Raw genomic sequence first — 27,751 nt, forward strand, 5'->3', positions numbered from 1 at the left:
AGTGGTTTCTCACTGTTGTTTTAACATTCAAATCAAGGGTGCCTGGGTGGCTCAGTCTGTTAAGCACCTGACTTTGGCGCAGGTCATGATCTCATGGTTTGTGGTTTTAAGCCCTGCTTCAGGTTCTGTGCTGACAGCTGGGAGCCTCTCTCCCCGTCCCCTGCTTGCTCTTTCTCTCTCAAAAATAAATATTTTTTTACACATGCAAAGTAAAGATGGTGTGGAGCATATTTTCACATGCTTATTATTTGACATCTGTATATCTTCTTATTTTTTTATTTTATGGAAAAAATACGTATAATATGAGAATTAGGTATACCTTAAATATTTGGTTGAATTTTCTTTTTAGATCATTTAGGATTCAATCAAGGAAGCGCAGCACTGGATATTATACAATAAAGAGTTTATTGTAGAAATTAGATCTTACATAATTTTAAGAGCAGCTGGGAGAGGAAGGTCCAGACTAGAGACTTGGAGAATCAGAGGAAAGTCACTTATGAGCATCCCTGATGCAATGAGATGCACAGATAAGGTAAAGTTTGCAGAAGAATCTGCAAAGCCAGGTGCTCCTACCTTCTCAAGTGGGAGCATGAAGCAGAGCCAGTGGGGAGGTTAATGGAAGAGTTTTGTATCTGTGTTAAGTGGTGGCTTGGGAACACTGATATGCATTATATCCAACAATCAGGAAAAAGAGATGAACACCAAGCAATGGAGAGAAGAACAATCTGCAACCTGATAGTAATCACCACAGGGAAGAGTGAGAACTAGCTGGCACCCATGAACCTGTCTTTCACTGTATCTAACCATGATGACCAACCATATCACAAAAACACATAGGAATAAAATTGGGGGAACAGTTCCAGTTTACCAAATTGACACAATGCAAGGCTACCAAATATGTAAAGCTTGATATTTTCCTTGTGGAAAGGTTTAAAAATTTTTTAATTTCTTTAATGAGTTTAGGACTATTCAGGTTTTCTGTTTCTTTCTCTGTCAGTTTTGGTAAGCTGATTTTTTTTTTCTAAGCAATTGTCCATTGGATTAAATTTGAGATTTTATTCCCACAAAATTATTCATACTATTCTCTTATTCTTTAAATGGCTACCATGTCTGTAGTTTTATGCCCTTCTCATTCATAACATTAGTTGTTTATTCTCTCTTTTTTTCTGATTAATATTGTTGTATATTTGTTAAACTTTTTAAAACCACTGACTTTTGGCTTTTTTAATCCTCATTTTTTTCCTATTTAATTAATTTTTCCTCTTATCTTTATGAAATATTTTGTTATACTGTCTTTGGATTTATTCCACTTTTTTTTAGCTTCTTCAGTGGAGTGCTTCTTAGCTCATTAATTTTCTATTTTTTCCTTTATAAGGATATAAAGCTATAAAATTCCCTCTGAGTGCCAGTTTAGTTATATTCCATTCATTGTGGTGTGTAGAATTTTCACAATTGTTCAGCTCTGTGTATTTTCTAATTTCCATTATGATTTCTCCTTTGGCTCATAAGTTATTTGGAAATGTTTAATTATCACTTTATTATTAACTCTAACTTAATTTCATTATGGTCAGAGAATATGGTCTATATCACTAAATTCGTGTGGTCCCCAGAAACTTATTGAAGCTACATTATTAATTAGCACATATTAATTCTCATGAAGTTATATGTTCACTATATATATCCAATTATAATTACTGTACTTTAAAGTCTTCTATATCCTTACTAATGTTTTTGTCTTCCAAGTTTATTAATACCAAGAGTAGTATGATAAAATCTACTGTGATTCTATTTTCTTCAATACTTCTGATAAGTTGTTAATACATTTTTTGCTTTATATATTTGAGGATGGGTATTATGTGTATATGATTATAGAATTGTAATATATTTCTGGAAAAAATAAACATTTTATCATTATGAAGTAATTTCTTATCTCTAATAATGTATTTTATTATTCATCTTCACTTCCCTTCAACTTTGGATATAATCTTTAAGAACCAGTAAAATGAATAGAATATCTGCCCCACTAATTTCTGTAGATTGGATGTGAGAATTAATGAGGTCAAATAAGATAAGGAAGATAAAAATTAGAAGTCATAATGCAAATGTAAGATATAATTCTGGAGAAAAATATTTTAATTCCACAGATTCAAAGACTTTTTAATAGTGCAAACTATCATACATATCCACATTTACAAGACTAGGTAGGCTTAAATAGGATTTGGATATAAATGGTTTAAAAGCTCAATCACAGCCCAGTCATTACCATACTTCTTTAGGTGGTATTTCCTTACCATTGAGGCAACAGGTGGAAATACTAATAAAAGCGGGTGATGATAGTGAAAAATTTTGGAAAGCTGCTATTGACAGAGATCACGTGGTTCTAGAACTCTAATTACATATTCTCTTACCTATCATTAGAAGCCACCACCTGTGTCTTTTGTGCCACTGTCTCCAGTTATAACAAATTAATATGTATTTAAAATTAATGTCCACATTTGACAGGGTATTTCTACTTGGCTTAACAGCTGGCAACAAATGTTAGAGAAATATCTCACTAGAATATACAGACAAAGGGGTTATTCTCATAACACATGGTGTATTAATTACTATTGGAATTATGAAAGTCAACTGAGATTTTCAGAACCCTTATGGGGTTTCTCAAATGCATCTTCTGCTTATAAGCATTCTGCCTTTAAAAAATAGATAAAAATGAAAACAAAACAAAACAAAAACCTTCCCAGCTCTACATAGGCATAGATGAACTGCACAGTGTTGTCTGATACTAACACGGTCATTAATTAATGGTCTCATTAATTTTCTTTATCCAATGCATAAAACTTGATGAATAATCAACCAACATACCCCAAACATATATGTCTGAGGTAGTCATTTTAACGTAAAAAATAAATTGAATGTTTAATCTGTCATGATATTTGTGTACAATGCCCCTTGAAATTCTGACCCAGGGGATTAGGGCTCTGCTCTTTGCCCCATCTTCATGTGCCACTTGCCTGGATTCGAAGCAGTACAAACAAGTTTACCATAGTGTAAGCTAATACTATTGAAACAGTGGTCTTAAAAGGGGCAAAATAATAACAATAATAACATGATTTAATTTTATGGTAAGCATTATGGTAAGCATGTACATGCATCATTTCACTTCAAAGCACAACAATCTTATGACAACAGTAATGTTATTCTCCCCATTGTAGAGATGAGGAAATTGAAGTTTAGAGAGATTAAGTAGTTTGAACAAGGTAACAAAGCTAGTAAGCGATACAATGGGATTTAAATCCAGTCCTGTGGACTTCAGAGACCATCTTCTTAACGACTATATTATGTATTGTCATTATATACATACTGACACCACCTCACCTATATGGAACTGATGTATCTGCATTCTGAGAATGTAGCCTAGAACAGTAAGGAAAAAATAAAAGGATGCAATATGCCAAAAGTCTAAGGGCTAAATTTATATACTTTACTCACTAAATGTTCTTAAACTTGCCTTCAATATACATTTATTCTTACTTTTGGTTACAATGCTAACTTTCTTGGTTATCTGAACACAAGTTTACAAAACAGAAGCAATAAGGAAGGTGATGAGGAGCTTGCAGGGAAGGTAATTGATAGAGACATGAGAGTTGACAGCTTGAAAGTCTATAAGAAAAGTAAAATATTTGGACTCAAGAACCTTTAATATACAGTAAAGGAGCTCTGATCATCACAAAATGGTAGCATCTTATTATGGCTGATGTGTAATGAAGCTCTTATGTTGTCAAGAAAATGTATACTTATGCTTGATGTGTTTTATAAAATGATAGATATACTTATGCTCAACATGTTTTACACAATGATAGAGAAACTTATCCTGGACTAATAAAAGAACATTGGGTGTTTAAAGCAGTAAGGCTTTGAGTATCTCAATACCTCAGAGGTAGTAATAACATCTCAGTTTGTATTGGTATTTGCTGTGACTTTAAGCTGTTTTCACACAAAGGATGATTCATTTTAGAGCTAAAGAAACCAAGGTGCAAACACTTGACTCACTGTCCAGAATGATTCCCTAAATGTTCTCAATGGCAACAGTTTTACTATACTTTCATTATTCTGGCAGATTAATGATATAAGTGAAAAATAGGAACCCAAATAACTCAGGCACTAACGTGGGATTTATAACTCTTAGTTTAGAATGCATCCTAGTAACTGTTTGGAAGATGGTGGTGGAGTAGGAGGACCCTACACTCACCCCGTCCCATGAGTACAACTAGATAACTATGAAGTCATCCTAAATACACCAGAAGTGGGCCTGAAGACAGGTAGAACAAACCTCACAACTAAAGGTAGAGAAGTCACGTCAAAGAAGATAAGAAGTGCAAAGATGGGCTTGGAAAATAAACAGGTAATGGCTGCTGTTGGAGGTGGGGAGCATAGTCATAGAGAGGGGTAAGAGACAGACTAGCACACAGAGAAGCACATGGGGAAAAGGAATCTCCATATCAACTGGCTTAGAAAGCAAGAGGAGCCAAATTCGTGAGTTCTTGCAACCAGCATCAGTTGAAACCTGGAGTTTTAAAGGTCACCAGGCTTGCTTCTGGGAGAGCTTGGAGAACATTGAGTCTGCTCTTGGAGAAAAGGCAGGAAAACATCTCAGGAACATACAGCATGGAAACAGTGATCTGAAGAGCACCTGGGGCACACAGTGGGGAGATTATTCACTCATCTTGCAGCACATCCCAGAGAGACAGCACTCATGGAGAGACCTCTAAGTGAACACAGAAACTGGCAGGTGCCGTGTCCCTCCTCCACCCCTCAGCATAAATACAGAGCCACTTGTGGGAACCAGCACAGCACTGACACTCACTACCTAACTTGCTTACTGACAAGCCCCAACCCCCGTGGAGCTGCCATTCTCAGTTGTGCTTGCTCAGTACCAGGACAGTGGATCCCCTCTACCAGAAGCCCAGCCCAAACCTCTGTTCAAACCACCTCCTGACCTGGGGATTTTGCAGAGCCTCAGTTACGGTGGTGGTAGCGACAGGTCTCATTTCACAAACAGACCAGAGCAAACTTAGTTAAAATGTGCCACATGCAGGCCAGGGACCAAACACTGTTCATAACAGGCAAAGAGGGGCTCTGCCAGTCAACTGGTCTAAAAGATAAAGCAGCCAGGACAAAATAGCAGAGCACACACGGCACCCACTGGAGACACTCCAGGACACACCAGGTCCTGGGAAGCAGGGGCACTGCAGGATCTCTTCTTCATAAGGCCATTGCCCTCAAGAATAGGAGAGGTAGCTGACTTTCCTAACATGTAGCAACAGGCATAGAGACCTAGACTAAATGAAAAGACAGAAATTTATCCCAAATGAAAGAACAGGACAAAACCATAACCAGAGATCTAAGTGAAACATATGTAAGTGACATGCCTGATACAGAATTTAAAGTAATGATCATAAGGATACTCACTGGACTTGAAAAAAGAGTGGAGGACATGAGTGAGACTCTTAACACAGAGATAAGGAATACTATAGCAGAGATAAAAGGCACAATAAACAAAATGAGAAACATGCCCAATAGAATGAACAGCAGTCTGAAAGAAGCAGAAGAATGGAGAAACATCTATCATGCAAATGAATACCTAAAGACAGAGTAGCAATACTTACATTGCACAAAGTAGACTTTAAAACAAAGATGATAACAAGAGACAAAGAAGGGCACTATATAATAATAAAGCGGATAATCCAATAAGAAGATACAACAATTGTAAATATTTATGCACCTAACATGAAACACCCAAATGCATTAAACAGTTACATCAATGGACAGATTATCTAAACAGAAAATCAATGAGGAAACAATGGCTTTGAATGACACACTATAACAGATGGATTTAACAGATATATTCAGAACATTCCATCGTAAAGCAGCAAATACACATTCTTTTCAAGTGCACATGAAACATTCTCCAGAATAGATCACATATTAGCCCACAAAACAAGGCTTAACAAATTCAGATCAAAGTCATACCATGCATATTTTCGGACCATAACACTATGAAACTAGAAGTCAACCACAAGAAAAAAATCTGGAAAGACCACAAATACATGGAAGTTAAACAGCATGCTAAACAATGAATGAGTCAACCAGGAAATAAAAGAAGAAATAAAAAGGTACATGGAAACAAATGAAAATGAAAATACAATTGTCCAAAACCTCTAGGATGTGGCCAAAACAGCTCTGAGAGGGAAGTCTATAGCAAGACAGGCCTACTTCAAAAAGCAAGAAGCCTAGCCTTACATCTAAAGAAACCAGGAAAAGAACAACAAACAAAACCTAAAACAAGCAGAGGGAAGGAAACAATAAACATTAGAGCAGAAATAAATGATAAAGAAACTAAAAAACAATAGAACAGATCAATGAAACTAGGAATTGGTTCTTGAAAACATCAATAAAATTGATAAACTTCTGGCCAGACTTATCATGAAAAGAGAAAGGGCTCAAATAAATAAAATCACAATGAGAAAAGAGAAATAACAATCAACACCACAGAAACGCAATTATAAGAGACTATTATGAAAAACTATGTGCCAACAAACTGGAAACCTAGAAGAAATGGATAAATTCTGGGGCGCCTGGGTGGCTCAGTCGGTTAAGCGTCCGACTTCGGCTCAGGTCACGATCTCGCGGTCCGTGGGTTCGAGCCCCGCGTCGGGCTCTGGGCTGATGGCTCAGAGCCTGGAGCCTGCTTCGGATTCTGTGTCTCCCTCTCTCTCTGCCCCTCCCCCATTCATGCTCTGTGTCTCTCTGTCTCAAATAAATAAATAAATAAATAAATAAACGTTAAAAAAAATTTTTTTTAAATAAAAAAAAAGAAAGAAATGGATAAATTCTTAGAAACATATAAACTACCAAGACAGAAACAAGAAGAAATAGAAAATTTAAACAGATCAATTAATTACCAGCAACGAAACTGAGGCAGTAATCAAAAAACTCCCAACAAGCAAAAGTCCAGAACCAGATGGCTTTGCAGGCAAATTCTACCAAACATTTAAGAAAAGTTAATACCTATTCTTCTCAAACTATTCCAAAATATAGGAAAGGAAGTAAAACTTCCAAATTCATTCTAAGAGGCCAGCATTACCCTGATACCAAAACCAGATGAAGAAACCACTAAAAAAAGAAAACTATATGTCAATATTCCTGATGAACATAGATGCAAAAATTCTCAACAAAATACTAGTAAATTGAATCCAACAATACATTAAAAAAAAACCATTTACCACAACCAAGTAGGATTTATTTCTGGGTTGCAAGGGTGGTTCAATATTCACAAACCAATCAATATGATACATCATATCAATAAGAGAAAGGATAAGAACCATACAATCATTTCAATAGATGCAAAAAAAGCATTTGACAAAGTACAACAACCGCTCATGATAAAAACTCTCAACAGGTAGGTTTAGAAGGAACATGCATCAACATAATAAAGCCCATCTATGAAAATCCTGCTGTTAATATCATCCTAAATGGGGAGAAACTGAGAGCGTTTCCTCTACGGTCAGGAACAAGACAGGGATATCCACTCTCACCACTTTTATTCAACATAGTACTAGAAGTCCTAACCACAGCAATAAGACAACAAAAATAAAAGGCGTCCAAACTGGTATGGAAGAAGTAAAACTTTCACTATTTGCAGATGACATGATACTATATAGAGTAAAACCTGAAAGACTGTCCACCAAAAGCCTGCTAGAACTGATAACCGCATTTAGTAAAGTTGCAGTATACAAAATCAATGTGCAAAAATCTGTTGCATTTCTATACACTAATAATGAAGTAGCAGAAAAAGAGAAATTAAGAAAACAATCCGATTTACAATTGCACCAAAAATAATAAGATACGTAGGAATAAACCTAACCAAAGAGGTGGAAGACCTGTACTCTGAAAACTATAAAACGCTGATGAAAGAACTCAAAGGTGACACAGAGAAATTGAAAGACATTCCATGTTTTTGCATGAGAAGAACAAATATTGTTAAAATGTCTATAGTACCTAAGGCAATCTACACATTTAATGCAACCCCTATCAAAATACCAACAGCATTTTTCACAGAGCTTGAACAGATAATCCTAAAATCTGTATGAAATCACAAAAGACCCCATATAGCTAAAGCAATCTTGAAAATGAAAAGCAAAGCTAGAGGCATCACAATTCCAGAATTTAATTTATATTACAAAGCCGTAGTAATCAAAACAGTATGGTACCGGCACAAAAACACACACATAGATGAACAGAACAGCCCAGAAATAAACCCACAAGTATATGGTCAATTATTCTTCCACAAAGCAGGAAAGAATGTCCAATGGGAAAAACACAGTCTCTTCAACAAAAGGTGCTGGGGAAACTGAACAGCAACATGCAAAAGAATGAAAGTGGATCACTTTCTAACACCATACTCAAAGACAAATTCAAAATAGATTAAAGACCTAAATGTGAAACCCAAAACCATAAAAATCCTAGTACAGAGCACAGGCAGTAATGTTTCTGGCATTAGCTGTAGCAGCTTCTTTCTAGATATGTCTCCTGAGGCAAGGGAAATAAGAGCAAAAATAAACTATTGGGACTACATCAAAAATAAAAGGCTCTGGGGCACCTGAGTGATTCAGTTAGTTAAGAGTCTGACTCATGGTTTCAGCTCAGGTTATGATCTCATGGTTTGTGAGTTCAAGCCCTGCATCAGGCTCCGCACTGATGGTGCAGAGCCTGCCGGGGATTCTCTCCCTATCACCCCTTTCTCTCTACCTGATCCCTGCTCACATGAGTTCTCTCTCAAAATAAATAAATAAAAACTTAAAAAAAAAATAAAAAGTTTCTTCTGCACAGCAAAGGAAACAATGAACAAAACTAAAAGACAACTACAGAATGGGAGAAGATAATTGCAAATGACATATCCAATAAGGGCTTAGTATCCAAAACACATAAAGAACTTATAAAACTCAACACCCAAAAAACGAATAATTCATATAAAAAATGGGTAGAAGACATGAACAGACATTTCTCCAAAGAATACATACAGATGGCGAACAGACCCATGAAAAGATGTTCATCATCACTTACCATTAGGGAAATGCAAATCAAAACTACAATGAGATATGGCCGCACACCTGTCAGAATGGCTAAAATCAACAACAGAAGAAACAACAGGTGTTGGTGAGGATGTGGAGAAGAAGGACCCTTCGTGCACTGTTGGTGGGAATGTGAACTGGTGCAGCCACTCTGGAACACAGTATGGAGGTTCCTCAAAAACTTAAAAATAGAACTACTCTGATCCAGCAATCACACTACTGGGTATTTACCCAAAGAGTAAAAAAACACTAATTCAAAGGGATGCATGCACCCCTATGTTTATTGTAGCATTGTTTATAATAAACAAATTATGGAAGTCGCCCAAGTGTCCACTAACTAATGAATAGATAAAGAAGATATGAGATACACACACACACACACACACACACACACACACACACTGGAATATTATTCAGCCATAAAAAAGAATGAAATCTTGCCATTTGCAACAACGTGGATGGAGCTAGAGAGTATAATGATAAGCAAAAAATCAGTCAGAGAAAGACAAATACCGTATGATTTCACTCATTTGTGGAATTAAAGAAACAAAACAAATGAGCAAAGGGAGGGGGAAGGAAAGAGAGACAAATCAAGAATATACTCTTAAGTATAGAGAACAAACTGATGTTTGGAGGTGATGGAGGGAAGGGTTAAATAGGTGGTGGGGATTAAGGAGTGCCTTTGTGATGAGGACAGAGTGATGTATGGAAGTGTTGAATCACTATATTGGACACCTGAAACTAACATAACACTGTATGTTTACTAACTGGAATTAGAAAAAAACAAAAACAAAAACAATGCATCCTGCAGGCTTAATTGTTGAGTGGGCACATCTTCATTTTCTACTGGCCCACCAGAAATGGAATTGAATCATGCCAGAATGGCCAAATATTCACTGCAGAAGAAAAAAAATATATGACCACCAGTTAGGTGGTTTGTTTTGTAATTTATATGCTTCCTTAAAGTCTCTGTTTCACATATATGCATGAATAACATAATACTAAATGTTTTATCACATATTTTCCTATCGAGCTATATTGTTGCTAGCATATGGCTACTAGCTACAGGAGTCCTATGAAGTTCCAAATGGGGAAGTACCTTCTGCTTCAGGCATGTCCAAATTTGAAGAGCTCAAGATGAATCAATGCATAGAACTAGGGTTTCTCATTTAAAGATTTGAAAAAAGAAAGAAAAAGTAAAACAAAACAACATCTTGCCTATCACAGCTACTCAAATGACTAAGTATTTTCCTTTTCTTCCAAAATTATTTTCAAAGATTTATTATTTAGTGCTTTTAACACATTTTCAATTACCACACAATAATCATTTACTTATATGAAAATGATATGAGTTGGAAATCAAGGCTAATAGGTGAAACTGGAACAATATGGTTTTAAAACAATATAGGGTGGCACAAAAACAGACACATAGACCAATGGAATAGAATAGAAACCCCAGAACTAGACCCACAAACGTATGGCCAACTCATCTTTGACAAAGCAGGAAAGAACATCCAATGGAAAAAAGACAGTCTCTTTAACAAATGGTGCTGGGAGAACTGGACAGCAACATGCAGAAGGTTGAAACTAGACCACTTTCTCACACCATTCACAAAAATAAACTCCAAATGGATAAAGGACCTGAATGTGAGACAGGAAACCATCAAAACCTTAGAGGAGAAAGCAGGAAAAGACCTCTCTGACCTCAGCCGTAGCAATCTCTTACTCGACACATCCCCAAAGGCAAGGGAATTAAAAGCAAAAGTGAATTACTGGGACCTTATGAACATAAAAAGCTTCTGCACAGCAAAGGAAACAACCAACAAAACTAAAAGGCAACCAACGGAATGGGAAAAGATATTTGCAAATGACATATCGGACAAAGGGCTAGTATCCAAAATCTATAAAGAGCTCACCAAACTCCACACCCGAAAAACAAATAACCCAGTGAAGAAATGGGCAGAAAACATGAATAGACACTTCTCTAAAGAAGACATCCGGATGGCCAACAGGCACATGAAAAGATGTTCAGCGTCGCTCCTTATCAGGGAAATACAAATCAAAACCACACTCAGGTATCACCTCACGCCAGTCAGAGTGGCCAAAATGAACAAATCAGGAGACTATGGATGCTGGAGAGGATGTGGAGAAACGGGAACCCTCTTGCACTGTTGGTGGGAATGCAAATTGGTGCAGCCGCTCTGGAAAGCAGTGTGGAGGTTCCTCAGAAAATTAAAAATAGACCTACCCTATGACCCAGCAATAGCACTGCTAGGAATTTACCCAAGGGATACAGGAGTACTGATGCATAGGGGCACTTGTACCCCAATGTTTATAGCAGCACTCTCAACAATAGCCAAATTATGGAAAGAGCCTAAATGTCCATCAACTGATGAATGGATAAAGAAATTGTGGTTTATATACACAATGGAATACTACGTGGCAATGAGAAAAAATGAAATATGGCCTTTTGTAGCAACGTGGATGGAACTGGAGAGTGTGATGCTAAGTGAAATAAGCCATACAGAGAAAGACAGATACCATATGGTTTCACTCTTATGTGGATCCTGAGAAACTTAACAGAAACCCATGGGGGAGGGGAAGAAAAAAAAAAAAAAAGAGGTTAGAGTGGGAGAGAGCCAAAGCATAGGAGACTGTTAAAAACTGAGAACAAACTGAGGGTTGATGGGGGGTGGGAGGGAGGGGAGGGTGGGTGATGGGTATTGAGGAGGGCACCTTTTGGGATGAGCACTGGGTGTTGTATGGAAACCAATTTGACAATAAATTTCATATATTAAAAAAAATAATAAAATAAAAAAAACAAAAAAAAAACAATATAGGGTACTAAGCCTTCATTAGATGCTAGAAAAAGAGGGCAGAATGCTCATTTTATATGTAGTAGGTGACATTTAGTCAAATAGAATCACAATCAGGCATTGTGCCCAATGAGATGGTAAGAGTCAAGAAATAAAAATGGTCTGGGAAAAAATGCAAATCAAACATCTTAGATGAAAATGCTCTTTTCTAAACATAAGTTTTTAAAATAGGATATTTCTGGTAGAAAAGTGGAACCACAAGAAAAGAAGCCATCTCTTCATGGTGACTTGTTGATTAAAGAACACGAAGTACATTTTTTCTTTAATCTGACCAGGGAGCCAATGTTACAGCCTGGCTCAGGACTTCACATGCTCCCAATTTATGAAAAATCAGGTTCACTGAAAACCTTGAAGGAAACAAGGGTTTTCTGGTTCAAAGGTAATGTTATGTTATGAGCTACGGTGGTCTCATGTCATCTCTTTAGTTATCATTGAAATCCTAAAAGAGATAGTAAAAATTTTTTAAAATGTATACTCTATACCTTTAAAGCTTCAGAAATGCTCACTTTTGGAAGAGAAATAGGATTCACACTTAGGAATATAATTTCCTCATAATTGGGAACATTCTGAGTATTGTTTTCTGAGGTCATTTCACTCATTAGGAAAAAAAAATAGATCTTATGATCCTTCAGGGTATCGGCTGTCAATTAAAGCAAAACTTAATACGGAGTACAGAAAAATCTGAATTAACTGGAAGAGGGATCATACTGAACAATTATCTAAGTTACCCTCCTCACCACCAAATCTTTACCAAAATATCTAAGTATCTACCCAAAGAGTTGTGCTTCAGCTCCTTTTTATTCTGACTTCCGGTATAACCAAAGTCTAAGGAGTTGAAGAGAAACACAAGAAAAGATAAGCAAAGGGATTAGCTAATGCATTAACAGAATAATCCAAAAGCCTAAACAGTCTACACTTACTGTATCAGGTGGTATAATGGTAGTAACAATGTCTTAGCTACAAGAATGAGATTTAATTAGAACACCTTGTGTAGTTTTACTTTATAAAGTTACAATGATAGATTTCAAAATTATTTTTAGAAGTGTAAAAATAGGAAGCTTGGCAAATCACTTTGGTTCGACTCTAATATCCCTTACACTATAATTTATTGCTTAACCAGGAATACAATAAGATGTTTATGTTTATAATGATTTTATTTAAATAATTAGTAGAGATTGTTCAAAATGAAAATAAATCTGGAAATTTGCTTACAATCTCATATTTGAAAAAGGTAAAAATTCTGTGCAAACGCATGAAGGGAAAATTTACCATTTTCATTGAAAAAAATTCCATGGGGAAAGGCTAGCAATGCTTGAGAAACACCGATGTCTCTTGGGTAATGTTTTAAAATAAAATATTTTCATTCAAAGATTTTAAAAGAGAAAACATAAGCCAACTAATTCTGAAGAAATCAAATTCTCAGTTAGTACATTTTTTGATTTGGTTTTCAAATTTCATTCTGTGATATTACCAGCATGGACCACACCAATGATAAGTTAAATGCCCACAATGTATCATACCAGTAATTTTAATATTCTAATCATTTTATGAGATTGAGCCAAATGTTCTGTCCAGATAAAAGGAATTACCTTACAACTGACCGAGCCAGTGTGTTTGCCTACTTTAACCCAGATTTCTTCTGGGGCTGCAGAGAAAAAAAATATCTATCTGCATTGACTATTGAAGACAACACAGTGTACAAAGCACTATGTACTTTGGTTTCTAATGAGTTACCTAGTGATTCTCACTGTGACTCTTACTTGAAAATCTGCAGCGGACTGCTTGGAGGAAGAAACAAAAGCACAACTACCTATTTGTCTCCAGGATGCTGAGTAGGTGATTAGTGGCAGAGACTGTGAAACCAAAATCTGTATTTTCTCTATCCTTTTTGAAGTGAAATATTACTGTCTATCAATACAGTTTATACCTCTTGACCTTCCTTTCAATTCCAGTGTTCACTGAGTCAGCTTCTTTTGGTGTGGTAGATCTGAGGCCCTTTGTTGCAGTATGGGGTTTGCTGACAAGAGAGATTGTGACTTCTCAACCCCCAGAGCAATGGGCTGTGCCTCACAGGAAGGGAGATGAAAACCCCACTGCATTCCATGGGGACCAGAGCCTTTATCACTGGATGGTGGAATGCAGCAGCCTTGCTCTGCGCCCATGTACACCTGGGGTTCATTTCTCCGTGATGGCAGTTGCACTGACCCTATACAAAAGGAAAAAGGAATTTTAGGATTCACATCATTCACAATATCCAGCAAGAGAGGCCCTAATAATAGTGGTTGGAGAGTAGGCCTAAAAGATGAGGCACATAATGAATCCATTCTCAGACTACCTGGATCCAATGTTTTTAAAACTTAGTCTTGGTTGGATGAGACGATTCAAAGGCAATACTACCTGACATTCCATTTTAACTTTCTCTGTGCACTTCTCTCCCCATCTGGGAGACTTGAGAACAGAGGCCAGATTTTAAATGCACTTGCATGCCTATGCCCTAGCATGGCACTCGGCCCCTAGCACAGTGCTAACTTAACCTGCACCAACTGATGTTGGTTGAGGTCAATGAACATGGCTCCATGGATCCACCACCAGCACAGCCTGTATTTTAATGGTTTTTCCAGGAGCAGAGAAGGAATTGGCTCAGAGCCAGTCTCAATCTTTTATCTCATTCTCCACTCTATTTCCTTACTGCGGATCTCTTTGTGCACTTCCACCACATATATTTATGAGACAGCTGGACATGATTGGGGGGTGTGATCACTCATACTGGGAGACAGCTTTATGAATGGCCCACAGAGAATGGGTCAAACTGCAGTAGAGTGAGCAAAAAGGGAGATATTTTAATCTCTTCCTGTGTACTCAGCTAACCAAGTTCTTAGTTCTTTCTTGAGTTTAACCATACCTTGGTCAAATCATTGTGCTACTGATTAACTGGCAAAATTATACGTACCTTGACAGTGAATTACTTATGCCATAAAGAATTTGATGCTTTTACCTCCTCAAGAAAAAGTAATATGTAACTACAAGGTACTCCATTACTTTCTAATAATGTTAGTAATAACAACAAAACCCAAGTAACTTTTGAAAATGCTAAATGTGTTCATTACACAAGTAACAACACTAATAACAGCTTATATGAAAACTATATTTACTGTAATTTTAATATTCAATTCTTAAGTGTACCATAATATCCAAGGCTTCCCTCAAGGAAAAAAACTTCTACTGAATTTGGGTTACATGACAATACATGTATGAGACAGAAGTGTAGAGTGAGTTTTTCAAAACAAGAATCCCATGTTCTCTCCATATGGATATCTGAAGAGGAGAGTATGGTAACAAGCATATTTACAAAAAGCAAATGTCAAAAAATATAAGTAGAGTTGAAGCCCCTCTCAGCAGAGAAACTATTTATGTTGGCTCAAAGTTTCTTTGAACCTTTCTAACAGCGTATGATTCAAAACATGTTCAACTTTGTCCTCTGAATTATGAAATAAAACTGACATCTGAGACCCATGCCCAAGATGTCATAATGCAACCCTTGGCAACAGTATTATTTTAAAGGGTGTCTAACTCCATTTCCACGTGAAGCAGACTGAGTTCCAGAGAAGCCTGAGAACCTGGGTTGATTTTATGGCCCCTCTCCCAGTAGCCATGGACTTCACAGATGGCCAGGCATCTGGCTGAGGGCTAGCTCCTGAGAAGACTTGAACACTCCCAAATCGCCAGGAGGACCCCCAGATCAATTTGAATTCAGAAGAACCTTCCTAGTAGAACACAGAACACATTTTCTTGGAGCCATTTATAATTTCACCGGAACTACACCTACAGCTACCAATACAGATCCCAAACCCCGAGAATGACCTCAAAACCCAACTTAATTCAAGTAAGGAGTCACTCATTGTGTGCTTGCTCCAAGTGATCTAGCAGACTGGTATGTGACCAGAGTTTTGAGCAAACGTGCTAACCTCACATAAGATAGGAATCCAATCCAAACACATTTCTCTAAAGTTCTAGGGCATTCCAATACAGCCCAGCTGCTCGCATAGCTTATACAGCTTAACCATTGTTTCTGTGCTTCTTTGAGAGTTTCACATTAAGGAAAACATTCAGGATCCAAGTAAAGATAGCCATTCACCTGTCTCCCGAGAGGAAAACTGGCTAACATCTGCTGCCTCACTGTCCTTGAGGGCCATAGATTGACTTCCATTCCTGAGATTTTGGTGTTCCTTTATAACCACAAACTGCAGAGAATACAAGAGAGGGAAGGAGAGAGAGGACATTGCTATAATTCACAAATTATCTCAACATACATTAAACCAAAGTCTATGGCTTCATTATGTTCATCCTATGGAAAGTGAAAGTTGAAAGGCCCTGCCAAATTTATTGTTCTTGCTAATGGAAAATTCAGGAGCCATACTACTCTACTCATACATACTAGCCATTTAATAGAGAATACTCTATTAAAGCAACTAGGCACTACCAATGGCTTTACTGAAGAACCTATTCTAATTCTGGAATCCCAACTTTTGGGTCATGGATCCCAAGGATACCACTGTTTTACTTTAAGCAATCCAAGAATCCATAAGTGTTCTAACCATTGCCCAAGAGCCAAATAAGATCTCATATGTGTATGTGATCCAACTGTTCAAATATGTGTATGTGTTTACTTTATAAAATTCATTTAAACCTGCTACCAAGTTCTAAGGAATTTGGGGTCATTAATGGGTAATAATAACTAATAGTAGAACTACTATATTTCAGGGATCCACCAAATGCTTTTTCATAGTTGAAGAGCTTGGGAACAAGAATTCTAAAAGGCAGGCCCAGAAAAATCCAGCATTTCTCTTTGGTCAAAAAATTGATTATTTTGTCCTTATGGTATTATCCACAATTGACTGGGCACTTGCAATGCAGGCTAACCAGAGTTCACTGGCTCACATTCACACTAGATAGATTAGCTATTAAAATAGATCAATAAAAAAATAGATCAAGGGGTGTTTGTGTGGCTCAGCCGGTTGAGCATCCGACTTCGACTGAGGTCATGATCTCACAGCTTGTGAGTTTGAGCCCCACGTCAAGCTCTGTGCTGACAGCTCAGGGCCTGGAGCCTGCTTCAGATTCTGTGTCTCTCCTTCTTGCTTTCTGTCCCTCTCCTGCTCATGCTCGCTCTCTCTCTCTCAAAAATAAATAAACATTAAAAAAAAAGAATTGGTCACACACACACACACACACACACACACATAAAGATCGATGATAAAATTAAAGAAAATAAGTTATCTCATGCGGAGGACAAAGGATGTAATTTGCAAGTCCTTCCTCACCAGTGAGTAACCCAGCGGAGGGACTACCCCAAGATTTTAGCTGATCATGCTCTGCTGGCTCAGAAATGGGCTTTCTACAGAAACGAGCCCAGACTCAGAAATACAATGAGGAAAAGGGAACAAAAAAACCTCCCTGCTAATATTTCCCTTTGAGAAAAGTATAGGACGAATAATGACTAGGGAGAGAAATGTTGGTGAATCCCATGAACATGTGTTTTCATTTTCTTATTTTCCACAGTGCTAATTATCTTTCACTGCTTTCTCTTCATTAATGGTCTCTCTGTAGCAATATATTGCAAAAGCACTACATGACCCACTGTTTAAGGGCGCATACTCATTATTTCTGACTGAAGTCAAAATCCAGTCCTCTGCACTGCAAATTTTCCAGCCACATGTGTTTCTTCCAGAAGAACATAAGCCCTAGAATTCTGGGCTGAGCTGGGGAAGGCAGCTGATAGAACCAGATTCGGTTCTGCTGCTTCTCCTGCTAGTTCAGATGCTCAGCTCTCTCTCACTCCCACTAATATCTACAGCAGCAGTTGGTGTTGATGACAATTACGGCAGACAGGACGGCTAGGGGGACAGAGCTCAGCAGCCTGAGACCTCCTAGTATAGCTCTTAACCAACAAGTTGCTCCTAACAGTGGCAAGTGTTTTTGATTTTTTAAAAACTAGATAGAGATTGTTTCTCTCACTCTTCCATGATTTCAACAACATGAATTAAACTTGCTACCCAAAACCTGAATGAAATACCATCTAGACCAACAGAAGCAATAATGGTCATTTAGAAGTCTGCATAGTCATGAGGTCTCAAAGAACTGAGGACATTCTATAGGTAAGTCCACCCAGAAGCACACACTTATTAAATCTGGAGATACAGGGGCGCCTGGGTGGCGCAGTCGGTTAAGCGTCCGACTTCAGCCAGGTCACGATCTCGCGGTCCGTGAGTTCGAGCCCCGCGTCGGGCTCTGGGCTGATGGCTCAGAGCCTGGAGCCTGTTTCCGATTCTGTGTCTCCCTCTCTCTCTGCCCCTTGCCCGTTCATGCTCTGTCTCTCTCTGTCCCAAAAATAAATAAACGTTGAAAAAAAAATTTTTTTTAAATAAAAAAAAAAAAAATCTGGAGATACAGAAGTGGTCTCAGAGGCCACTGAATCCAAACGCCTCCGTGTCCTGAAGAGGAAACAGGAGTTAAATGACTTGCTGAACACTAGACAGCCAATTACTAGGAGGGTAAAGCTAGACTTCACATTGCTTACTTTGTTTGTGTACTCAAGTTTAAGCCAGAAAATAAGTATACACTGAATGCCTATAAGAAGCAGGGACAATGATCACCTGTTAGGTAAAATTGTGGCCATGAGAAAGCTATTCTCTGGGAAAGCACAGTGAAGTGAAGGTGGGGGACTGGGGAAATGGTGTGGGAATGGAGGCAACCTCCACCCTTCCGTAACATCTTCCTAATAATCTTTTCCCTATTCGCCCACAGGTTTCAATCCCACCCCCATGGATCTGCCACATATTCCAGCCTTATCTGCAATGTATACAACAAATATTGCCAGCAGTACACTAAACTAGTCAAGTTACTCTGACAGGTGTCTGGAAATGGAAATTCCAACAGTTTTAAGAGAGCTGAGCCTATCCCAAACTTGCCGTGTACTGTTCCAAGATCAACTGCTGAAGTGGGTGATTTATGAAGCATTTTGAACTTCCCAATCATTATGCTTTTAGGAAAATGTGTAGATTAAAAAAAAAAGAAAGAAAGAAAAGAAAATGTGTAGATTTGCCAGATAAAATATAGGACACCAAGTTAAATTTGAATTTAAATTTAACATTCAGTGTTAAGTATGAATTTAACTAGGTATCCTATATTTTTATTTGCTAAGTCTGGCAACAATTTTGCTGCTGAATTTTACAGATTTAAAAATGTATGTGAAGAAAAGAAATATTAAGAAAATTAGAGCATCAGCTGTATTTCAATAAATAAATAAATACATAAATAAATAAACATCTACAGTGAGAAACCAGAAGAAGAAAGAAGATTAAAAAAAAAAAAAGAAAGAAAATGAGAGCATAATCTTGGGTTTTTAAGACATCCATTTGAAAGAGATTACCTAAAAATTGGGAAAGACTTTTAACATCATCCATAAAAGTGTAAGTTATAGAAAGAAGGTACATGACAGAAAAAAATAATGAGAAAAAAATGAACTAGGATCCATATGAAGCCAATTTCTTGCTTCATGTCCTTCGGTCACATTACCCAAGGTTGGGGACAAGAGGCCATCCCGACCTCGCTGTCTGTAGGCCTACTAACTTCTCTGCTCGACTCTTCATAAGGATTCTTCAAATTTTTTGATGGTAGCTTCTTAGTTCTGCAATGAAGCCAAAGTGTGAGACAATTTCAAAACAAAACACAACCAGAGCCCTTTTAGTGATGGTCAGGGACAACCGCTTTTGCTACTGAAACATAGGTACTTACAATGTATGAGACAGAAGAAATATTAAGAAAGCTAGGAGCATAACTTGGGGTTTTTAAGGTATTCTTTTCTCTGGAACTTTCCAGATGATATTTCATTTTTTCCAAGGTTCTCTGAGATGTTGTGGGCCAGGGGGCAGGGAGCCATGCATTCATTCACTCATGTGCATATACTGACTACTAACTATATCCCAGGTACTACCCTAGTACTGGGGATAAAGAAGTGGAGAAACAACAGCAAAGTCTCTACCTTAATGGACTTACAATTTGGGCGGCAGGGAGTGTCTATGGAAATAATATCATGGCAACTATGACACAGACTATGTTAGCTCCATTTTATAAGTGAAGCCAGTGGGACTAGAAGATAGCAGTGACTCACGCAAGGCACACAGCTACCAAAGGCAACTTAGGAGTTGGGTCACAATGACACAAAACCTAGGCCTCTTCCATTGGCCTGGCGCCCTCTGCTGCTCAAAAGCATCAGATGCAAGGACACACAGTGGAGAACCCAAGAGGATACTATCCCATACTTGCCAAGCTAGGAAACAGAATAGGTCTCTCGCCTCCAAATCTAGCTTTATAAACACTTATTTGTTTGACAAACACGAAGCACAAACTCTATAGAAGGCATGGTGTCATGCACTGAGGGGAAGGGAAGTTAAGGGAGGGAGATCTAATATTAAGCTGCGATCCCTGTCTCCAAAGCAGTAGCCTCTAGAGGCAGAGAGATGGGTACATAATGTATTGAACAGCCATTTAACGCAAGGCAATGAAGGAAATGTTATGGCAAAGATCGCTAGCCAGCTCAAGATTCCGAAACAGTGCTGCTGTCTTGGGCAGGTGGCAGCTAAGTACCTCTAGGAGTGTGACCACCTATCAAATAGGCCTGCCTGGACATCTGATCAAGAGTAGTAAGGAAGGTAGGCACTCCTATGAAAACCATTCTAGAAACTGTGAGTTCAGTGTGACAGATGGTATTGGGTGGTGGTACGGGCTGTTACTGTTTTTAATCAAAGGCATCAAGGAAAATATTGAAGCAAGTGGATAATAGAAACAGTTCCAAGTTGCAAAGTAACAAAGTTATAGTTTGTGACAGAAGTCTTCCTGTTGATTTTCTTACAAGGGGGTCCTTCCAAGAAATCAAGCTTTATGAAGTAATATTACAACATTTAAAAAATTACTTAGTTCCACAAACAAACTTTTGAGAGATATACCAAAGAGTGTTAAGTGCTCAATCTAGACAAGACATGCAAGGGGTAATACAAAAGGAGGAAATAACTGATTATAACTCTTCAAAGAAAATCATTCAGGGGCACCAGGTGGCTCAGTCGGTTAAGCATCCAACTTAGGCTCAGGTCATGATCTCACAGTTTGTGAGTTCAAGCCCCATCTTGGGCTGGGTGCTTACATCTCAGACCCTGGAGCCTGCTTCGGATTATTCTGTGTCTCCCTCACTCTCTGTCCCTTCCCCTGCTTACACTCTGTCTCTCTCTCAAAAAATAAACAATATAAAAAAAAATCAAAGAAAATCATTCAACATGCCTAAGATCTGTACTTACTGGTATACTTTAGTGACATGACAATATTTAGACAAGCAGTTTTAATTTGATCTTCTCAGAATCAATACAGCAGAGTACAAATGCAGTCAAACACATAGCTGAAAATTTGGGTTATCAGTTCCACTGACCAGAACTATTAAGTAAGTAACCATAGATTTGCTCAGAAAGAACTTTGCAGCTCTGGATGCATTCCAGTAAAAAGTAAAAGAAGGCGTTCTGATGAGGTTTTTTTTTTTTTTTTTTTTTTTTTTTGTGAAGAAATAGTTCTTATCACTTTTGACTTAGGTAAATGGGGGTCAGAAGCCAAAAATGTTCTTATTTGTATATAAAGTCTACACAGACCAGCTGAGCTGGTCTTTGAGTTCTAAGTCCAAAAAGCCAGCAATCTGACACTAGCTTTCAACCCAGAGCTCTGAAGAACATCAACAGAACATAAAACTTATTTACTATGTCATAGCCCATAGAATAAGAAAAAATACTTAATAATTATAGCACACATGAACTTGAGTTTCTTGTTTCCATTTTTTCCTCACTATTTGCCAAGCATCTACTTTTCTTTCGGCATTCTGTCCAATGGAATAAATCTTGATTATTCGATATTCTTTCCACAAATCCAGTACCGGGCTAAAAAGTGAAATGGTTATTGTTGGCACTCTGAATTACAAATTTCAAGTTTGTGCTTGAGAATCTTGTCTCTCAAGATGTAAATAAAAGGGTTTAGAACATGTTAGTCTTTAGGGGAAGATTACAGTTCTAAAAAAATCATCATCTTAGGGGCGCCTGGGTGGCGCAGTCGGTTAAGTGTCCGGCTTCAGCCAGGTCACGATCTCGCGGTCCGTGAGTTCGAGCCCCGCGTCAGGCTCTGGGCTGATGGCTCAGAGCCTGGAGCCTGTTTCCGATTCTGTGTCTCCCTCTCTCTCTGCCCCTCCCCCGTTCATGCTCTGTCTCTCTCTGTCCCAAAAATAAATAAACGTTGAAAAAAAAATTAAAAAAAAAATCATCATCTTAATAACATATAGTGTTTATTAAGTCCTATATGCCAGTTCTACACTAAACTCTTTAGTTATTTTAATTCAATTAATTTTGCAATAACTCTTGAGATAAGTACTGTTCTTTGCTTCCATTTTATAGCAAAGGAAATTAATGAATACAAAGGTTTTAGATAACATGCCTGATGTTACTTAAGCATGACAGAGACTTATACCTGTGTAGTCTGACTCTTAGAGCCCACGCTATTAGCCACAACACTAAGATATAGCAGGATCTCAGACAAGCACATCTTGGATGACATTCTGAAATTCTCCACAATGCGTAACACTAGCCTCCTGAATGGTTGTGTAGCGCTGGTAAACGTGATTCGATTTTTATCTGCAGATGGTGGGATAGGTATTTCCCACATTCCCAGAGAACTGGGACTGTTAAATGAGACTTAGGCTCTTTAGCCATATCATGATGAAACTGAATTAGATAAAAAGTCCTCTTTACCCCAAACGCGTTTTGACTCAATAGTTTTGTACAGCAGAAACTACAATAGCACATAAAATGCTTTTCAACATTGATGATGGTGGAGGATGATGTCATTTTTTTAGAAAATGGAAAATAATGGGGGCACCTGGGTGGCTCAGTCAGTGGAGCATCTGATTTCAGCTCAGTTCATGATTTCGCTGTTTGTGGGTTCCAGCACCACGTCAGGCTCTGTGCTGACAGCTCAGAGCTGGAACCTGCTTCAGATTCTATGTCTCTCTCGCTCTGACCCTCCCCTGCTCACACTCTGTCTCTCTCTCTCTCTCTCTCTCTCTCTCAAAAAATAAATAAACATTTTTTTAAAAAAACTTTTGACGGAAAATAAGCAAACAATGTGATACCTATTCCTTCACCTTAATGTAGCATTATTTTTTTAATTAAATGTATAAATATTTTTGTTCCACAGTTTTTAAGTTTCACCTTGAAATTACTCAAAAAACAAAACTGAAGGAACTTCTGGGTGAGGGAAAATACTGATTCCCTTGAACAGAAGTAATAATTTGCAGAAAATTGACTCAGTGGAAGACAGCCATGAGAAATTAATTACGTAGCCTATGGGGGGAAGCATGTGATGCTAAGAGAAAAAAGTGGAATGTAAAAATGCATTATGCTCAGTTAACAACCCCATAAACAACACAGATACATTGACAAAGACTGGAGTGGAACAAGGAAAAGTAAAACCACTGATGTTTCAGAGCAGTGAAATCCTGAGACATTTCTTGTTGTCTTTTATTGTTAACGACACCTTTTAAATAAATGTAGCAAGTCTGTAACAAAAGTTCATCTCAGGGAGGCAGGCATTCTCCTGGGAGGAGCAAGAAAGAGGTTGTAATGGAGGGGCCCGGGGGCTCAGTCAGTTAAGCTCAGGTTTGGGCACCGGTCACGGGTTCATGGGATCAAGCCCTGCATGCGGCTCTGTGCTGACAGCGCAGAGCCTGCTGGGGACTCCTTCCCTCTCCCTCTCCCTCTGCCCCTCTCTCTCTGCCCCTCCCCCGCATGCACACGCGCGCTCACGCGCTCTCTCTCTGTCTAATAAATAAACAAACACTAAAAAAAAGGAAGTGCCAATGGATAGAAAAGGTCACCTGTAGCAGTGCGCCCCCCACAGCCCCAGCAGCAGCAGCAAGACGAGCGCCACCACGCAGACGGCCACCACAGTGACTTGCCGCTGTCTCCCTTGGCCAGCGTGGCGCAGTTCCCATTTCAAGTCCCGGTGCTGACATCGCTCCCCAACATAGCCAAAAACACAGCTGAAACAACACACAAACAGAGGTCAGCAGTAAGCCCTGGCCAAGAACACTTAGAGTTTTCAGATTCGATATCCAGCTGTCTTTCAACCTCTGCATTTCCAGGCTCAGCTCTTTAGAAGCATATGGAAAATCCATCAGGGGTCAGTTGAAAGCACTCTGATTTACACGTTAATGCGGCATGGACTTCCCCCTTTAGTCTGTTTGCCCTGGGATGGATGGGGGATTATTTGCATACCGCCTCTATAAGGCATTGCAGAACATTGATTAAAGATCAGCTTCTGTTAGGTTAAAATCCTGAGGAGCTACCTTTAAGACCAACACAAAGCAACTCTGCCCTAAGAGCCAAGAGAGTTTTTAAACAAATGTTTGGCTAGATTGCAGTGACTGGAGGTCAAAGGAAGGAAGAATTTGAAGGCAGAGCCCCTCACTTGAGACCAGGCTTATAAAAGAATGTGTAGCCTCTGAACAGGAAGTACAGCCTAGTCAGCTGAGGAAACATTTCTTTTTTTTTCTTTTTACAATTTTTTTAATGTTTATTTATTTTTGAGAGAGACAGAGAGACAGAGCGTGAGCAGGGGAGGGGCAGAGAGAGAAAGGGAGACACAGAATCCGAAGCAGGCTCCAGGCTCTGAGCTGTCAGCACAGAGCCCAACATGGGGCTCAAACTCAGAGTCCGAGATCATGATGACCTGAGCTGAAGTCAGATGCTTAACTGCCTGAGCCACCCAGGCGCCCTGCTTTCTTTTTAAAAAAAATCACTACTGACTCAAGAGAAAAGGTCTTAGTGACAACATGTGAACTTTTGTCTATTTTCTTCAAGGGAGAAAAAAACTAAACGGAGGAAAGGGGGCATGCAGGGGCAGTATTTCATTAGTGAAACTGTAACTAGCATTACCAGCCACCAATATGCTTGTCAACCTTTTAGACAAAACTAAATGAAACAATGCTGCCATCTACTGGGAATGTATACTTCCAGAAATTATGGGATCTTGGGTACAACAACTATATTCTATTACTCTTTGCAACGGCATAAACTTTAAAAAATATCCTATTAAACATTTTGAGATACCCACTTGTTAGGAATTTCTTCCCCCCTTGGCCCTGGATCAACTATCTATTATGTCCATATTGTCCGTATCATATGAAGGAATGAATACACAGGGAATTGGTACTGGTCCTTGTGATGGGAAGAGACAGTATGGAAAAAGCATTGGATGGAGCTCCAGAAGATCTAGACCCTAGGCCAAGCTCTACCTCGAGTTGGTCACAAGAGCACTGGAAAGTCACTTTCAGAGAGGGAGGGAAAGGAACTCGCATTTGTTAAGTACCCATGTGTCTGACACTGTGCTAGGCACTTTTACTCATTTTACTTTCGATAGCAAATTCCCATTTTATAGATGAGAAAAATGAGACTCAAAGGCGGTAAGTAACTTGTACCAGGTCGTACAGCTAATGAATGGCAGGGATTTTGTTTGTTTGTTTGTTTGTTTGTTTGTTTAGTAGAGCTGACACACAATGTGACATTAGTTTCAGGTGTACAACATGGTGATTTGACAAGTTTATATGTTTGTTGTGCTCACAAGTGTAGCTACAATCTGTCACCATATATCACTATTACAACATCAGTGACTATATTCCTTATGCTGTGCCTTTTATTCCTGTGACTTATTTATTCCATAACTGGGAGCCTGTGTCCCCCCATTTCCCTTCACCCATTTTGCCCAACCCCTCCATCTCCCTCCCTTCTTGCAGCCATCAGTTTGTTCTCTGTATTTATAGGTCCGATTCTGCTTTTTGTTTGTTTACTCATTTTTTTTAGATTCCACATAGAAGTGAAATTATATGGTTTTTGTCTTTCTCAGTCTGACTTACTTCACTTAGTAGAACATACTCTAGGTCCATCCATGTTTTCTCAAATGGCACATCTCATCCTTTTTGTGTCTGTGTCATATTCCATCACGTGAGCACACACACACAGACACACACATACACACACACACCACATCTTTCTTATCCATTCATCTATTACTGGACACTTAGTTTGCATCTATACCTAGGCTATAATAAATAATTCTTGCAATAGGCGTAAAGGTGCATATATATTTTTTGAATTAGTGCTTTCATTTTCTTTGGGTAAATACCCAATAGTGGAATTATTGGATCATATGGTATTTCTATTTTTGATTTTGGGGGGAAATTCCATACAGTTTTCCACAGTGGCTGTACCAACTTATATTTCCACCAACAGTGTATGAGAGCTTCTTTTTCTCCACATCCTTGCCAATATTTGTTACTTTTTGTCTTTTTGATTTTAGCCAGTGAATGGCAAGTTTGATCTAAATGGTTTTCTGATGTCAGAGCCAGTGTTCTGCTGCATTGGGCTACTCCCAAAAAGGTTTTTTGAGCTGTCTGCACCTCTGAAAAGCTAGTCTTCTAGAGGCACCTGGGTGGCTCAGTTGGTTACGCATCTGACTTTGGCTCACGTCATGATCTCACACTTTGTGAGTTCAAGGCCTGTGTTGTGCTCTGTGTTGACAGCTCAGAGCCTGGAGCCTGCTTCAGATTCTGTGTCTCCCTCTCTCTCTGCCCCTCCCCCCTCCCCATGCTCTTTTTCTGAAAAATGAATAAACCTTAAAAAAATAAAAAAATTTAAAAAAAGAGAGAGAGAGAGAGAAGCTATTCTTCTAGAATGGACCATGAAAGAGAGGATAGGATCTGAGTGTAGTAAGTATAAAGGACCATCAAATTACTCCATGGTTTCCTGGATACTGTTTTAACTCTAGCTATCTTTGGTTATAGTCATTTACTACCAATGCCTAACAGCCTCTTTTAAACTGTTGGATATCAACCTCAGAGATTTTAGGGCCTCAAGGAATATGCCAATCACATGGGCAAGAGTGCTGGGGAGCCAAGGCAAGCTGTAATATCGACGCCTTTCTGGGCTGTATGAGGCCCAGAGCAGTCAGTTAGCATTTCACATGGATGGGCCACCCACTACTAGTTCTTTGGGTTATTAACTAGTCCTGTTAAACCAAGCAAAAGATTCCTGGGTTTATTTATTCAAATAAATTACTCAAACCCGAGTTCATTTGTTTAAATAATTTTAAGAAATTCTGGACTGAAAAAAGGTTCACAAGACTTTTTCACATTGTGGTGTACTATGATCAAGAACTGAGGGCTAGAGTGTGTAGCATTTCTCAAACTGATTTGACCACACAACTTTTTTTCATGAAACATTTCACAGCACTGGAGTTGGGGGATCTTGATCTTGAGAAGACCTGGCCAGAAGGATGTGGGGTGGTTCAAAGCCAATACAGAGTAAACGAGGACCTCCACTTAGCTCAGGAGGCTTGGTCTTCTGAGACTCTCCACACCAGGGAATCTTTGAGGAAGACATGGGGTGTGGAGACATCAGTTCTCACATCCTCTGCACCCCCCAGGGAACTCAGGGATCTCTGTATTGAGGGGAGTTTCCATCACCTGCGAGCAAGGACAGTAGAACAGCCCTTTCTAAACCTGCTCACAGTGTTAAGAACATTCTGCAGAATGATGCCCATGCAGTGTTTCTAATAAAAGTTAGACTGGTGCACACTTCTAGAGATGTGTTATTGTAGAATTTT

At 38.6% G+C, this 27,751-nt stretch overlaps 1 protein-coding gene and 1 long non-coding RNA gene across 7 annotated transcripts in view; both read right to left on the minus strand.

Moving 5' to 3' along the window:
* Positions 1-386: 386 nt before the first annotated feature.
* LOC147581821 (uncharacterized) lies at positions 387-10,536 on the minus strand. The gene is made up of 2 exons (XR_015250294.1): positions 6,902-10,536; positions 387-6,635 (listed from the first exon to the last, which is right to left on the minus strand). It is a non-coding gene; the product is annotated as an uncharacterized LOC147581821 (long non-coding RNA).
* A 2,606-nt stretch (positions 10,537-13,142) lies between these two features.
* Positions 13,143-27,751, minus strand: part of EGF (epidermal growth factor) — a 104,234-nt gene continuing 89,625 nt past the window's right edge. For 3 of the 6 annotated variants that reach the window (XM_086704403.1, XM_086704400.1, XM_025921332.2), the window contains 4 exons: positions 23,967-24,131; positions 19,583-19,694; positions 16,143-16,248; positions 13,143-14,213 (listed from right to left, as the gene is read on the minus strand). In XM_086704403.1, coding sequence (XP_086560529.1) covers positions 13,963-14,213; positions 16,143-16,248; positions 19,583-19,694; positions 23,967-24,131 — 634 coding nt within the window. In that variant the 3' untranslated portion in view covers positions 13,143-13,962. The remainder of the gene's footprint in view (positions 14,214-16,142; positions 16,249-19,582; positions 19,695-23,966; positions 24,132-27,751) is intronic. The other 3 variants (XM_086704406.1, XM_086704401.1, XM_086704404.1) reach the window with 2 other exon arrangements.

Source organism: Puma concolor, chromosome B1, assembly GCF_028749965.1.
Source record: "Puma concolor isolate L17-30 chromosome B1, mPumCon1.1.hap2, whole genome shotgun sequence".
Lineage (NCBI taxonomy): Eukaryota > Metazoa > Chordata > Mammalia > Carnivora > Felidae > Puma > Puma concolor.